General features: G+C 48.9%; 1 protein-coding gene and 1 long non-coding RNA gene across 2 annotated transcripts; both read left to right on the plus strand.

The window, feature by feature from the left end:
• The first annotated feature begins 131 nt into the window (after positions 1-131).
• On the plus strand, positions 132-11,116 carry LOC109253999 (uncharacterized). The gene is made up of 4 exons (XR_002074613.2): positions 132-241; positions 2,704-2,792; positions 8,736-8,949; positions 9,837-11,116. It is a non-coding gene; the product is annotated as an uncharacterized LOC109253999 (long non-coding RNA).
• A 3,319-nt stretch (positions 11,117-14,435) lies between these two features.
• On the plus strand, positions 14,436-16,520 carry RLN3 (relaxin 3). Its single transcript, XM_019427482.2, has 2 exons — positions 14,436-14,668; positions 16,173-16,520. Exons 1-2 carry the CDS (start codon positions 14,475-14,477, stop codon positions 16,396-16,398), a joined length of 420 nt encoding a protein of 139 aa, XP_019283027.1. The 5' UTR covers positions 14,436-14,474; the 3' UTR covers positions 16,399-16,520.
• Positions 16,521-16,589: the final 69 nt, after the last annotated feature.

The following is a 16,589-nucleotide window of genomic DNA, read 5'->3' on the forward strand; positions in this document are numbered from 1 at the left end:
AGTGGTAGTCCGCTCAGCGTACTTTAAACGCCTTACCAACTATAAAAGGCGAGAAAGGAAAGCTCTCTTCCTTCAGACTTCTTCCTGCCCCGGTGGGTCAGTTCCTCGCCTCGCGCGCTTACGTCACGGGAGGAATGCAGTGACGCGCGCGGCTCGTCTGTGACGTCAGCGGCGGAGCTGGGCTAGGGATTCAGTGACGTCACTGGGCGCTCTTCCCCTCCCTCCCTATTGCCCTACGTTGGTAAGATGGTCGTGGGATGTGAAGGCTGGGTTCGATCCCGGGTCCCATCCCTCGAGCAAACTTCCCCCGCCACCTCCGCCTAGACCCGGCCTCCGCGAGGGCTCCCGCCTCCCCCTCCTATCGGGCCGGAAAAGGTCACCGCTGCCGGGACAACCGCGGCTATCTCCGCCCCGCAGGCGGTGCGGACAGCCCTGGGAAAGGTCTCCTGCAAGCGGAGGACTTAATTAGAGGCTTCTAGCGCGGGCGATAAGCAAAGGTCGGCGCCCAGCACCCCCAGGGGAGTGCGGGCTGCTCACCAAGGCTCCACACCGCACCCCGACGCTCTTCCCCCTCCGTCGCGCCGCCCCCTCAGCGTCCTCCCTGCCTCAGTTTCTCCAGGAGAGATGAGACAGAAGCGGGTCGAGACTAGGTTGAGGGCGCAAAAACTCAATCATCAAGATAAATGACATTCTATCCAATATTTTTCAAGTATCAAAATTAATGGGGAAAAAATAAATCCATGATGACCAAACTACCAAAATTTTAAATAAAGATAGGATCCTGCCAGGAGTGGGATCAGGACGAAGTGAGTCACGCAAGTGCTGGATCGGATCTTGTCTTTTACTTTTTCAAAAACATATTTTAATCAATTTTTTTTTGCATTAATTTTGATTTCTCAAAATAGTAATTATCTTGATAAATGAGTTTTTTGCCCTCCCCCCACCCCCCCACCCCCCCACCCCCGCCTGCCGCGCCACCCTCTTCAGTTTTGCGCCGTGGTCTCCACCAGAGACAGGAAAATGGAGAAAAAGCTCAGAGCCCATGGTTCTACTTGTAGTCCTGCTGTGTGACAGTGTGACAAAGCGGCTCTGTCTCTGAGCTGCTGTTTCCTGGTTCAACCAACTTCACCCCTCTTGTGTGCAAGGCCGGGGCTGTAAAAGTAAAGAAAGCAGACAAAACCTCAGGCTTTGCATTTTATTAAGAGAGACACAATTACTAGCGAAATGACTACATAAGATAGGTTTTTAAGGGGCTGTAAGAGTGACATGGGAGGGGGTGGGAGAGGAGTGACAGGATGCAGTGGCCTGTGTCACTTGAGGGAGGGGTCCTGCAGTCCTGAGTTGTGAAAAGAAGCAAACTCCATAAAACCCAGGTGGAGGGAACGGCGGGGAGGAGGGGAGGCGGGAGATAAACATCAGGCTGGGGCAGAATGAGCAAAGAGGAAAGCGTCAGGAGGTGAGGTCAGAGAAGTAAAGGCAGCCAGGTGATTCCCCAGAAACCCTCCACCTCCCAACAGCCCCGCAAAGTGGAATATCCACCCCCCCCCCTCCGCCCCGCCCCACTAGACTGGTAAAGCAAAAAAGCAAATAGAGTCTCAGAGGTAGAAGGAGATTCTTCCGGGATCACACAGCTGGGAGGCAGCAGAGCCCAGACAGCCTATCTCCTTTTCTGGGCCTTTCCAATGTGCTTTGATGCCCCTGGGTGTGACCCTCCACGGTAGAGGAAAAGCAGCAGCAGTTTCAATCGGCCTGGAAATGCTCGAGGAGCCCCAGCCCTGATAAGTCCACCCAAGAATTAATGCGACTAAATCCCAGCCCGCAGAGCCATTCAGCCCCTGCAGCTGCGTCTGTGAGACAGGTGGAGGTCCCAGGGCCAGCCCTGTGTGCATGGGGGCCACGGGGTGGGGGGGGGGGGGGGGACTAGAAGCCCTATTGCCACCTCCCACCCATTTCCCCACCTCCCTGAAGTCCCTAACCCCCCAATGAGCACAGCCAAGCCTGGAAATCATTTCTTCAATCGCAAATATTCATTATAAGCCTTTGTGGCAGGGAAGGCAGTGTGGGCTAGAAATGTTCTATTTTTTTTGATAGTGTTTGCATGGGTTTATAGATATAAAAAATTCCCTGAGCTCTCCATTCGAAATCTATGTCCTTTATGTATGCTATACCCCAATTTGAAACTTAAAAACACGTTATATATACCATTGGAAGTCAAGTTACACTCTTGACCAACTCCTTTCTGAAACATTGGTAATTAGGGGGCCTGGGTAGCTCAGTCCATTAAGCATTCATTTCTTGATTTCAGCTCAGATTATGATCTCACAGTTTGTGGGATCAGGCCCCATGTCGGGCTCCTCGATAATGACGCAGAGCCTGCTTGGGATGCTCTCTCTCCCTCTGTCTCTTTCCCTCTCCCGCTTGCTCGCTCTCTCTCAAAATAAATAAACTTTTTTTTTTTTAATGCAGAAAGAATGAAAGAATTAGAAAAAATGCCATTTTGGGGCTTCCGGGTGGCTCAGTCCGTTGAGCATCCGGCTCTTGATTTTGGCTCAAGTCATGATCTCATGGGCTGTTGAGTTCGAGCCCCATGTTGGGCTCTGTGCTGACAGTGCAGAGCTTGCTTGGGATTCACGCTCTCCTTTTCTCTCTCTGCCCCTCCTTCCCTCTTCCTCTCTCTCTCAAAAGAAATGAACTTAAAAAAAGAAAAAGAAAAAGAAAATTTGCCGTTTTGCAAAAGCCAAGGAAATCATTGATCTGGGCAATGATCGTCGATGGGCATCATAAAGCAGCAGGTGAGAGAATGACGGGGAGCAAACTATGCACAGGGTGCTGGATGCTCACGAAGCCCAGGGGTGTGGACTTGATCACGGAGGCCAGGCTGTCACCAGCATTAGCTGCCAGGCAGCTCAGCAGCACAGTAGACGGCCCTGGGCCTCCCGATGTGATGCGAAAGGAAGTTCACAGCTTCCCCTAGGACACATCTTGCCAAAATGTTAAACCTGACTCTGATGAAGTCTGTCAACCTCACATCCAGTTTGCAGGAAATGGAAAGGGTAGAGAAACAAGTTAAATGACAATATCAGGAAGTGACAGACAGACAAATCCACAGTCGGGGGGGGGGTGTACCACATGACAACTGTCCCTGTGTCTTCAACAAGTCAGTCATGAAAAAAAGGGACTGGGGACTTTTCTAGGGCAGGCGGGCACCGTCGACACTTGGGGCCAAATTGTTCTTTGTGGTGGGAAACTGTCCTGTGTGTTTTATGATATTAAGCGGTGCCCCTGGCCACCGCCCACTAGATGCCAGTAGCCTCCTCCCCCAGCCAGGTATGACACCGAAAGATGTCTCTAGACAAACGTCCTTGGAGATACTACCCTAGAGGTGGTACAACAAGGGACAGAAGGACACGGGCTTCCCAGCTATCCACCCGCAGAGACCAACCTTCTCTCTCATTTAAGCCAGTCGTCGGGTCTCTGTTAAACCAAGGGAACCGCGCCTCGGTGGTTCTGTTCCAAATTTTTATATTCATTGAAAGTTTTGCACCGGGTGAGCATACTCACTGAGGTGGGTCACTGGAGGCAACGTACATGTCCATCTTTCTAGCAAGATGAACTAAGAAAGCGGCATGATCCAGACTCCTCAGCCAAGTAGCCCGGCGGCAAAAAGTAGCTTACAAAGTATCGTGCTAATGGGCGTGAAACCCAGACACCATAGCATTTTCAGACCTGGCAACCCTGCTCCTCCCCCAAGCGGCAGGAGAAAGAGATCTCCGTGGAGTTTTGCTAAAAGGGAGAAAAAGAAGAAATTTAAAACTATCTACGAATGTGCCAGCTACTAAGGAGAATCTGACCCTCGGTGCATTGGAATGCAAACAAGACATCCTCCTGTTACACTGGCAAATCATCATCAAAGCCGGTGCATTTCTGCTTATTATTAAGTGTTATGCTTAGCAGGCTAGTTCTAACTTTTCAAGCCACACAGTGGGGTAAGAGGGAAAAAAATATCGTAAATGTGTGAATACTGTGCAGATATATCCATGGATAAAATGGAATCGGGTGTCAGAGGACACCCAGTCCAACAGGTTTGGGGAACTATGTTGCAAGCAGGGTTTTGATGAGTTAAGGTGATCTTGGGAAAATATTGTTGAAGGTATTGCATCATCAAGCCGAAGGAAAAGTTGGGGGGAAATAAAAAGGAATGAACTGAGATTTACAAAATAACAGGGGCGCCTGGGTGGCTCAGGCGGTTAAGCATCTGACCTCAGCTCAGGTCATGATCTCACGGTTCGTGGGTTCAAGCCCCGCATCGGGCTCTGTGCTGACAGCTTGGAGCCTGGAGCCCAGAGCCTGCTTCAGATTCTGTGTCTCTAACTCTCCCCTGTTCACGCTCTTTCTCTCTCTCTCTCTCAAAAATAAATAAACATTAAAAAAAATACAAAATTAAAAAACAAAAATCTGAGATGTGAGGAACGCTTGGGTGGCTCAGCTGGTTAAGCCTCTGACTCTTGATTTCAGCTCAGGTCATGATCTTGAGGTTTGTGAGTTCAAGCCCCACGTAAGGCTCTGTGCTGACTGCACAGAGCCTGCTTGGGATTCTCTCTCTCTCTCTGTCTCTCTGCCCCTCCTCTGCTCTCTCTGGCACATGTCATCTCTCTCTCCCTCTCTCTCTCCCACCCCCCCCCCCAGTCTTTCAAAATAAATAAATAAACTTTTTAAAAAATCTGAGAGGTGATCCCCTAAATACTTGGGCTTTGAGAAAAAATGCTTGGGACACATGCGTATCCACATGAACTTGTGTCAACCTATTCCCACCCCCCACCAAGTGGTAAGACAATTTTTGGTGGGGAGAGGCTGAAGGAAATCAGTTAATAACTGCTTTGACTCTCTTAACAAAAATGCAATATATCACTGAGCTAAAAGGGTACAGACGGAAATCTAGTACACAGTCCCATTGTGCCAGTCACAACATACTTGCACACAGTGGTTTGGGAAGAGCAAGAAATTGGTTATCTGGGATGAAATTACACCAGTGGGCGCTTTGCCTGGACCAGTGAGGGCGTGATAGTGTTTGGGGAGAGATGGGACTGGGTGAGACCTAGGTTCACTGGCATTTGGGGAGCACATAGCAGATCGCAAAAGACTGAGGGCCAATTGGGAGGTGAATGGAGACAGTGAATGTAGGTTAGATGTATTTGGGTCAGGAAGACAGATTTGAAATCTACACTAATATGGTGGCTGCTGGAGGCGGGGGGGGGGCGGGGGGGAGGAAGGGATACCTTTTATTTATTGTTTTAATTTTTTTGAAACATTTATTCGTTTTTGAGAGGGCTGGGGGCGGAGCAAGGAGAGAGGGGGACAGAGGATCTGAAGCGGGCTCCAGAGAGCCCGACGCGGGACTCGAACTCATGAACCGTGAGATCATGACCCGAGCAGAAGTTGGACTCTGAACAGACTGAGCCACCCAGTCGCCCCTACCTCCTATTTCTTTTTCTGCCAAATTGCTCTGGCTGGGACTTGCGGTACTGTGCTGAATAAAAGTAGTGGGAACGGGTACCCTTGTCTCGTTCCTGTCTTAGCGGAAAAGCTTTCCGTGTTATACTATTATGATGTTAGTTGTGGGCTTGTCGTACGTGGCCTTTATTACGTCGAACTACGTCTCCTCTATGCCCAGTTTGTTGAGAGTTTCCGTTACGAAAGGATGTTGGATTTTGTCGAATGCTCTTCTGCATCTCTTGAGATGATCATTTATGATTTTTGTCCTTCATTTTGCTAGCGTATTACACTGATTTGCGGATACCGAGCCATCCTTGCATCCCCGGAATGAATCCCACTTGATCGTGGTGTGTGATCCTTTGAATGTATTGTTGACTTCAGTTTGCTAGTATTTTGTGGAGGGTTTTTGCACCTACGTGCATCGGGGATCCTGACTAGTAATTTCCCACATGCTGTCAAAATTAAAAGTAACTTGGGATGCCTGGGTAGCTCGGTCGACTAAGCGCCGGACTCTTGATCTCAGCTCAGGTCATGATCTCACAGTTCATGAGTTCGAGCCTGGCGTCGGGCTCTGCACTGACAGTGCAGCCTTCTTGGGATTCTGTCTCTTCCTCGGCCCCTTCCCCACTCTCTAACACACACTGTCTCTCTCAAAATAAATAAATACCCTTAAAAAAAATAAAAGTAACTAAAATAAAATACAACGAACAACTTAGTTCCTCATCGCTATTGGACACATTTCAAGCGCTCAGTAGCCAGCTGGTGGCCACCATGGTGGAAAGCACAGATATAGAACACTCCCACCATCGTAGAAAGTTCTGTTGGTCTGGGCTGTAAATCAACTCTGAAAAGACATTTCACAGACTCAGGGAAATTTGAATATGTGTTCGGCGTAAGATGATACCGAAGAATGATTGTATATTTGTCAGTGTATAAATATCCTTATTTTCTAGAGATGCATGTTATACGTAGTATTTAGAGACGAAAAATGATGTCAGTAAGGTTGACTAGGGTGTTTAAAGCACCGCACAAGACCAGGTGTCCATCCAATTCTCAATAAATGTCAGTGTTCATTAATTTAAAAGTTTGGAGAAACGGCAACCTGGGAGAAAATATTTATCCCCCATCGGATAACCAGATAAGAGAGCTCCTTAATATATAAAGAACTCCTAGAAATCAAGAAGAAAAAGATCAACAACCTAAAAAATAACGGACAACGAAGGTGACCAGAGAGGAAAGAGAAAACTATAATAGCTCTTGAACACATGGAGTATGTCCCACTGTACTTATGGAAGGGAAGTGTAAATTTTCTCTATTCCGAGATACCATTTTTCACCTGTTCTGCTGGCAAAAATCCAAAGGTTGACACACTCTGTGGGTGAGGCCATAGAGGAGCGGAACACTCATTCATTGCTGGAGGGAGTGTGGATTAATCTATCCCCCAAAGGGGAAATTTGGCAATATCTATAAAAAGCACAAATGCGCATATTGTTCGAGCCAGAAATCTCACTTTGGGGAATTTTTCTACTGATCCACTTGCATATGTGCGAAATGACATTTCTACAAGGTTTTTCACTGCAGTGTTAGCTCAAGAACAAACGGATGAAAAATGTCGTCTGTCTCTGGGAGTGAAATTAACTACGGGACATCCACACAGCAGGATACTACCCAGCTGTAGCACAACAACAAGGTGTGTGAAGAGAGTTTCAATATGGGGAGATCTCCGGCATTTGTTGTTAACTGGGGCGGGAGGGGTGGGGGGAGCAAGGTGTAGCAGAATGTATAAAACGTGCGACCCTGAATTGAAGTTTTGACACTTGCTACAACATGGATGAACTTGAAAACGTCGTGCCTGGGGCACCTGGGTGGCTCAGCTGGTCCAGCATCTGACTCTTGATTACAGCTCAGGTCATGGCCTCGTGGTTTGTGAGTTCAAGCCCCACATCAGGCTCTGCACTTGGCAGCATGGAGCCTGCTTGGGATTCTCTGTTTCCCTCTCTCTCTCTCTCTCTCTCTGCCCCTCCCCTGTTCATGCACACACTCCCTTGTTCTCTCTCTCTCTCTCTCAAAATAAATAAATTAACTTAAAAAAAAAAAAAGGAAAAGAGGGACATCTGGGTGGCTCAGTTAAGGTTCCAACTCTTGATTTCCGCTCAAGACAGTGATCTCACGGTTTGTGAGTTCGAGCCCCGCATCAGGCTCTGCGCTGTGTCAGCTCAGAGCCTGCTTGGAAGTCTCTCTCCCTCTCTCTGTGCCCCTACCCACCCCCTCTCTTTCCCAAAATAAATAAATAGACTTAAAAATTAAAGAAAAGAAAAGAGAACACTGGGCCAAGTTCAAGAAGCCAGACACAAAACGACAAACGTCATAGGAGTTTACTCACACGAGGTACCTGGAATGGGCAAATCCATAGAGACAAAAAGGGGGAATGATGGGTGCCTGAGTGGAAGGGGGGAAGTGAGAGATTAGTGTTTCATGGGGACAGAGTTTCAGTTTGGGAAAATGAAAGAGTTCTGAAGAGGAGCGCCTGGGTGGCTCAGTGGGTTAAGCGTCAGACTCTTGATATCGTCTCAGGTCGTGATCTCAGGGTTCAGGGGATTGAGCCCCAGGTCGGGTTCTGTGCTGACATTGTGGAGTCTGCTTGGGATTCTCCCTCTCTTTTTTTCTCCCTCTGTTTCTCGGCCCCTCCCCTATTGTGCACGTGTGTGCATGCTCCCTCGCTCTCTCTCAAAATAAGTAAATTTTAAAAATAAATTTTAAAAACATCTGAGAAGATTTAAAAACATAGGGGTGCTAAAGATGGATAGTGGGGACGGCTGTACAACAATGCGACGTATTTAAGGCTACTGAACAGGACACTTAACATGGTTAAAATGACATATTGTCATTTTTGACAATTGACAATGACAATTGACAATTGACAATTTGACATTGACAATGCTTTGTATATTTTACCACAATAAACAATTAAAAACATTTTTTTAATGTTTGCTTATTTTTAAATTTTTTTTTTTTCCAACATTTTTTATTTATTTTTGGGACAGAGAGAGACAGAGCATGAACGGGGGAGGGGCAGAGAGAGAGGGAGACACAGAATCGGAAACAGGCTCCAGGCTCCGAGCCATCAGCCCAGAGCCTGACGCGGGGCTCGAACTCACGGACCGCGAGATCGTGACCTGGCTGAAGTCGGACGCTTAACCGACTGCGCCACCCAGGCGCCCCAATGTTTGCTTATTTTTGAGAGCGAGCCAGGGAGGAGCAGAGAGAGAGGGAGACACAGAATCTGAAGCAGGCTCCAGGCTCCGAGCTGTCCGCACAGAGCCCGACGCGGGGCTCAAACCCACAAACCGCGAGATCGTGACCTCAACCGAAGCCGGATGCTTAACTGACTGAGCCACCCAGGTGCCTCACCACAATTAAACAATTTTAAATGCTACCTTTCATGTAAAAGTAGGTGTGTGTATGTGGGGGGGGGGAGGGGGGAGGATAAGAACCTATATTCACATGTTTGTACAGGTGCACAGAAATTCTGGAAAGATACTCGGGAGATTAAGAGCAGTGAGTTACCTGTAGGGGAAAGTGGGGGCTGAGATTGGGAGGGAGATACTGCAGCCGATCTTATGCTTTCTATTTCCTGATGCACCAGGCTGTACCGACCATCCAGAAATAGGATTACTTAAGTTTGGAGAGAGTGGTTTTATTTAGGATTGGTAAACTTTGGGTGCATTTGTATGCTGACCAAAAATAATAATGGTAATGAAAATAATAATGATATTGGTAGCAGGCGGGCTTTCCTAACTCTTACGTATTAGTTTCCTGTGGCTGCTTTGATAGTTGCCACAAACTGGGGGGCTTACAAAAGCAGAAATGTATTCTCTCACGGTTCTAGAGGCCAGAAGGCTGAGATCAAGGTCCGCAAGGCCATGCTCCCTCCGAAGACTCTAGGGGAAGATCCTTCCGTGTCTCTTCCAGCTTCTGGTGGCTCCAGACATGACTTGGTTTCTTCGTGTATATCACTCTAACCTCTGCCTCTGTCTTCACATGGCCTTATCTCTCCTGTGTCGTTGGGTCTAGGGTCCAACCGGATGATCCAGGACCATCTCATCTCAAAGGCCTTAATTACGTATGCAAAGACCCTTTCCGCAAATAGTATCAGGTTGAGAGTTCCGGAGGGTTAGGACGCGGGGAGGTATCTTTGTGCAGGGTCACACCCAACCCACCGCACTGTGCGTGGTGCTCAGCACTTTGCAGAATTTCACCCAAGTCCCCAAACAGCCCCAGGAAGGAAATAGGCCTATTTTTTTAATTTTCTTCTTCTTTTTTTTAATGTTTATTCAATTTAGAGAGAGAGTGTGTGAACGGGGGAGTCGCAGAGAGAATGGGGGACCGCTGTCAGCACAGAGCCCGACGTGGGGCTCAAACTCGCGAACCGCGAGATCATGCCTCGAGCTGAAGTCAGAGGCTCAACCGACTGAGCCACCCAGGCGCCCCAGGAAATATGATAATAAACTCCGTCTTCCCAATGAATTCAGAGAGGTGTAAGGCCTTTCTCAAGTTCACATAGGAACTGGAATTTGAATGCAGCTATATTGGGCTCAAAACTCTGATTCTGTGTGGAGCACAAAAGAGCCTTCTGGTTATGGGCCAGGCAGTCAAACTCAGACAGACAGCAATTATTTCCCAGCGAGTTTGTTCTTTGCCAGCCCTTGAGCCAGGCACTGGGGATATGGAGAAAAGGGCAGAAGGGTACGTCCCTGGAGAGTCGCTGGGAGAAGAGGAGGTGGGGGGAGCATTTTATTCATCAGCCCTTTCAAAGCAGTACAATCAGATATGACTCCCGCCTCCTGGAGCATTGCCTGGGCCCAAGATACCACAGGGGGCAACAGAGGCCAGGAGTTTGTCATGAAGAAAAGGACAAAGGGATAAAGTTCGGATCCAAAGAGAATGTGTCAAGCACAAATAACAGAAGTACACAGCGCTGCCCGCCGGCCCCGGGATGTTTTAAGATGCGCGTGTTGAATCTTCCTTGTTTTACAGGTGAGAAAACCAAGGTACAGAGAGGTTAAATGCCTTGCCTACTACGTCACACAGCAGGAAAGAGGCAAAGGTGGGATTCCAACGCAGCTCAGCCCATCATGGGAGCCCCTAGCATTGTTTATTTAAATCGACGTGAAATTGACGTAACACAAAACTATGTTAAGGTGAACAATTCAGGGCAGATAGGATAGTCACAATGTTCTGCGACCACTACCTCTGTGCAAAACATTTTCACCCCGGCAAAGGGATACCCAGTAGTGATCACTCCCCATTCTGTCCTCCTCCCAGCCCCTGGCAACCCACTAGTCCGCTTTCTGTCTCCAGGGATGTGCTTATTTTCGGTACTTCAGATCAACGCAATCCTATAATATGTGACCTTTTGGGTCTGGCTTCTTTCACTCGCTGTAATGTTTTCAAGGTTCAACCACGCTGTAACGTGTATCTGAACCTCATTTCTTCTTATGACCGAATAATATTCCATTGTATGGATCTACCACATTTTGTCTGTCCATACATCTGTTGACGGGTCGTTCCTGCTGTTTGTGTGAAAAGCGCTATCAACATACATGTACATGTAACACCAAAATGGTTAATTTTACCTGTATGAATTTTACCCAGTATTTAAAAAAAATGAATGCCGGACGCCTGGGGGGCTTGGTCGGTTAAGCGTCTGACTTTGGCTCAGGCCATGATCTCACAGTTTGTGGGTTTGAGCCCCGCGTCGGGCTCTGTGCGGACAGCTCAGAGCCTGGAGCCTGCTTCAGATTCTGTATCTCCCTCGCCCTCTGCTCCTCCCCTGCTCTCTCTCTCTCAAAAATAAAAATAAACATTAAAAAATTAAAATAAATCAATAAAGATAAAAAAAGGAAGACTCTCAGCTGAGAGGACCTAGAAGCAATGACATAACCTGTCCCACCCCCACCCCCAGTAGTGATGGACACACCCAGTGCCCAGGTCTTGACTTCCCGTTGCGATACTCCAATAAAAGGGAATCCTGACTCCTTAGGAAAGTGTCTGATTCTAGGACTGGGGCAGGGAAAACACGAGGCAAGCCCTGCGTTTCTTGTGGTGCCAGGAAATAAGAAGTGCTAAAAAAAAACAAAAACAAACCAACAAAAAATACGGAGTCACGGCGAAAGGACAGCGCCTGGAATAAAATGCTTAGAGCAGGAGCCAACTGAAGGAGCTCCCAATGGCCACAGCTGGAACAGTTTGAGGAACAAAATAAATAACAATAGTGTCGGGTTACAACCCAAAGACTAAAATAACTGTTCACAAATCCATATTGGTATAAATAAATGATTGAATAAACAAATAACTGGAGACCGAACAACTCTTCCTCCAGAATTCCAAATAATAAGTAATAGTAAATGTGGAAGGGATGAGGTGCATGGAAAATTACTCATAAACAAACACCACAGTAACACTTCTATGCACACAATCTACCCAGAATGCTAGCATGAGCGGGTAAACTGGGAAACAAGATCTTTGCAGAGCCTCAAAGGGTTTCATCCAAAGCGTATCTCAACTACTGTACTGTAAAAAATATTTTTTTAACGTTTATTCATTTTTGAGAGACAGAGCAGGAGTGGAGGAGGGGCAGAGAGAGAGGGGGAGACACAGAATCCGAAGCAGGCTCCAGGCTCTGAGCTGCCAGCACAGAGCCCGATGCGGGGCTTGAACCCACGAACCACGAGATCATGACCCGAGCTGAAGTCGGCGCTTAACGGACCGAGCCACCCAGGCGCCCCTCAACTACTGTACTTTTGACGTATGTCCACAAATCCTTCCAAATTCTCCCTTCCCAAAAGGTGGAGCTTCGTTCTTCTATCTTGGGGGGTGGTCGGAAGGGGTGTTTCTGGACCCGAGTCATAGTTACGCAGTATGTTTGGTCTGTGAAAATTCTTCCGGGTGTCCACGAACGATCTGTGTGCTCTTCCTTAAGCGTGTCATACTTTGATCAAAAGTGCAATTGATGGGGCTCCTGGGTGGCTCGGTTGGTCGAGCATCGGACTCTTGGTTTTGGCTGAGGTCATGATCCCAGGGTCATGGGGGCTAGCCCCATGTTGGGTTCCGCGCTGAGCATAAAGCTTGCTTGAGATTCTCCCTCTCCCTCTGCACCTCTCCCCACCTCCTGTTCTCTCTCCCTCTAAAATAAAAAATAATAAAGAAGGCAAGAGAAATGCACAAGGAAAGAAGGAAACAGAAGTATCTGTCCCAGAAATGCACATGTTGGCGTTAGAATCGTAACAATATACAAAGAAGCCACAACTAAAGCTGCCTCTAGGGGGTGGGAGGGCCTGTGACAGGATTATGCAGCGGGGGATGTCTATGCTGCTGGCACAGTCCCATTTCCTGACCTGAGCGGTAACAACATGGGTGTCTTGTTTATGATTCTTTCAACTGCACGTTCTGGCCGAGTCAGCTGACACTCGCTTGTGAGACCTGATGGTTGACTCTTCAGGACTCTGCTGACCACGCAGACGTCATACTGGTACCTTGAAATTGGCCGGAAACCAACAGCTGCTACAAACCAGGGTCTTTTTAATTTCTTTCTTTCTTTTTTTTTTTTTTTTCTTTCTTCTGGAGAACTCGTTGGTAAACGCTTCCCAGCACATCCCAGCCTCTTGATGTATGTTATCTTAATTAAACATTTTAAAGTTACTTTTTAATGGTGGTAAAATACGCATAAAATTGATCATCTTCGTCGGTTTTACGTGTCCAGTTCATCTGTCTCCAGCGCTCTTTTCACCTTGCAAAACTGCAACCCTCTACCCATAATATATTCTTTGTGATCTTTAAGATTTTCCCTTGGAGGGCATGGATTTTGGAGTCAGGTGGCTCTGTTTGAATCCCCATCCCCGCCCCCACTTACTAGCCAAGCTTGGGCCCCTTCTGTCACCACTCTGTGCCTCAGTTTCCTTATCTGTAATATGGGCATAATCTTAGTCCTAATCTCATAGTCCAGTGGGTCTTAATAGTGCGGTTTCTGGGGTGCCTTGGGTGACTCAGCCGGTTGAGCAGCCGACTCTTGATTTTGGCTCAGGTCACGGTCTCACGTTCGTGAGTTCGAGCCCCTCATCGGGTTCTGCGGTCACAGCGAGGAACCTGCGACAGATCCTCTGTCTCCTTCTCTCTGCCCCTCCCCACCCCCTTTCTCAAAAATAAATAAATGTAAAAAAAAGAAAGAAAGAAAGAAAGAAAGAAAGAAAGAAAAAGAAAGAAAGAAAGAAAGAAAGAAAGAAAGAAAGAAAGAAAGAAAGAAAGAAAGAAAGAAAGAAAGAAAAAGAAAGAAAGAAAGAAAGAAAAGTGCCGTTTCTGGAGCAGCGTAGCAACAGCATGGCCTGGAGGTTTGTTGCAAATGCAGATTCTCAGATGCTCTGTAAATAGGGCCCGGGAATCTGTGTTTTAACGAGCCCTCTGGGAGATACTGAGGCTTGCTCAAATTTGAGAACCATTATCATAGGTCACTGGGAGGATGAACCAGATGGAAAATACTTAGAGCAGTGCCTGGCCTTGTAGCCTAGCCCACACTGCGGAAGCAGAAACGCTCATTATCATTGTTACTCTAGAGGAGACCCAGCCCTATGCGGGGGTTGTATCTGGCTGTGCCCTCTCTTCGGGTCTGGTGGGGTCTGGGTCCCCGGTCTCTGCTGAATCGAGACCTTCTCGCCCTTCTAGATGAAGATGACAGTGAGCTGGATCACGTCACCCCGTCCCTGGTTAAAGGTTATCACTTGCTCCTGGAAACGGGAAAGGTCGGGGTTGGGGGGGGCATGCCAGCCTCCCCTCTGCTGGAGGAGATAAAGGAGGTCACTTGCCTTCTCCGTGACAGGTGGGGGGAACCCGGGGTATATAAATGGGGGGCCAGGAGGCAGCAGGGACACAGACTCCCAGGGAGGTTGCGTCGCTGTGCCCCAGCGTCCCAGGTGTTCCTGTCCAGCATGGCCAAGCGCTCGCTGCTGCTGCTGCTGGCCGTGTGGGTGCTGGCTGGGGAGCTGTGGCTGAGCACCGAGGCCCGGGCATCACCCTACGGAGTGAAGCTTTGCGGCCGGGAATTCATCCGGGCCGTCATCTTCACCTGCGGGGGCTCCCGATGGAGGCGGTCGGACATCCTGGCCCATGAAGCTACGGGTGAGGCTGGGGGGGGGGGGGGGTGCGGCTGGGGGGGGGTAGTGTGGCGGGGAGGGGTGGACAATGGATGGGACATGGGATGGTCCAAGGAGCCAGGGATGGAGATGAGATGAAGGGCCAGGGCAGGAGAGTCCCTGTCCTATGATGTACAGCTGGGGAAACTGGCCCAGGCCTCAGAGCTGTGCCGAGGCAGGGAGGAGCCGGTTAGCAGACCTGCGGAGTCGTCAGAGAACTGGCCGCGGTTTTTGGAGCACCTGCTGTGTATGAGCCTGCCCTTAAGGATGGGGGGTCGGGTGGGAGATGGGACGCCATTGAGAAACTGACACTGAACCGCTTTTCAACCCTCTGCGGAAGGTAGCGTGAGGGGTGTGGTGTATACAAGGCCAGATTTTGCCACCTAGCTGGTGACCCTCCTGGCAAGTTGCTTACCCTCTCTGAGCCTCCTTATCTGCAAATGAGAGGCACAGTCCCCGAATCTTCCCAGGATGGCTAAGTGGCAACACTGAGTCAAAGCGGATCAGGACGGTGGGCAGGGGGCTCAGTCTGGGCTCAAGCGGGGGGCATGGGGCCTGGTTTCATGAAGGGCAGGAGCCTGGCGAAAAAATTAAACGAAAGTTTTCATGATGGTGATGATATAAAGGTGGACTTGGAAGACACGCTGCCTGGGTTCAAGTAGGAGGCCTGCAACTTAATGGCCGCGTGTTCTTGTGCAGGTTGGTTTACGAAACCGTGCCTCGGTGTTCTCCTCTGGAAAATGGGCATGGTAATAGGCGCCCCCACCTCATGGGGTCGTCATTGTGAGGAATAAAGGAGTTAGCCCACTAAATCCTTTAAAACAGTGTTTGGCAGAGGGTGCCTGGGCGGCTCAGTCGGTTAAGTGTGTGACTTCAGCTCAGGTCACGATCTCACAGTTTGTGAGTTCGAGCCCCACATCAGGTGCGCTGTTGTCCGTACAGAGCCCACTTTGGATCCTCTGTCTTTCTCTCTGCCCTTGCCCTGCTTTTTCTTTCTCTCTCTCTCCGTGAAGACTCAATAAACATTAAAAAAAAACCACCAACAACACAGTGGTTGGCACATGGTAAGTATATGGTGAGTGCTTCTCGTGTGCCAGACTCTGTTCTAAGCTTTTCCATGGGTATTAATTCTGTCATCTACTCCACGTAAAACCCTAGAAGGTAGGCATTATTATTATTATCCCCACTTTGCACACAAGGAAACCAAGGGTCGGAGAAGTACATTCACGTGCTCCAGAGTATAACTCAGAGAGGCTCCCAAACACATGCTCTTAACCATCAGGTCCTCAATGAATAAAGAGTAGGAGAAAAGAAATGACAAGAGAGGACAGTCAAGCTCTGTGAGGTTGAATAATCTGCCTGTCAAAACTGGAAGGTAGGCCTGAATGGGATGAAACTTTTGACCATGAAGCTGCATCACAAGAATAGAAGTAGCTGAGACAGCCTCTGGGTGTGATCGCAGCTGAGCCCCAAGCACTAACTCTTTTCATCCTTCACCTTCCCAGACACAGACTCTGACACAGACAGCGAGCTGGACGGGGCAGTAGCCTCCAGCGAGTGGCTGGCCCTGACCAAGTACCCCCGGGCTTTGTATGCAGACCGACCTGGCTGGCAGGGAACTCCAGGGGCTCTGCGCCCTGTCCGTGATGTCCTGGATGGCCTCTCCAGCAACTGCTGCAAGTGGGGGTGCAGTAAGAGTGAAATCAGCAGCCTCTGCTAGACCAGTGACCGGGTGGCCAGGGGCCCAGGGGCCAGCTGGGCACCTGACTCTGGCCCCTCATGCGTTCATTCATCTGCAAATCAGGGCTCAGGCACCGTGCACTGGGACACGCCGCCCCCCCCCCCCCCCTTAACCCTGACCTTTGACCAGCCTCTCCTAAACCCGAGCAAACTTCCCCTACCTGGCCAAAT

This window comes from Panthera pardus, unplaced genomic scaffold (genome assembly GCF_024362965.1).
Source record: "Panthera pardus isolate Hobbes unplaced genomic scaffold, ASM2436296v1 HiC_scaffold_8, whole genome shotgun sequence".
Classification (NCBI taxonomy): Eukaryota; Metazoa; Chordata; class Mammalia; order Carnivora; family Felidae; genus Panthera; species Panthera pardus.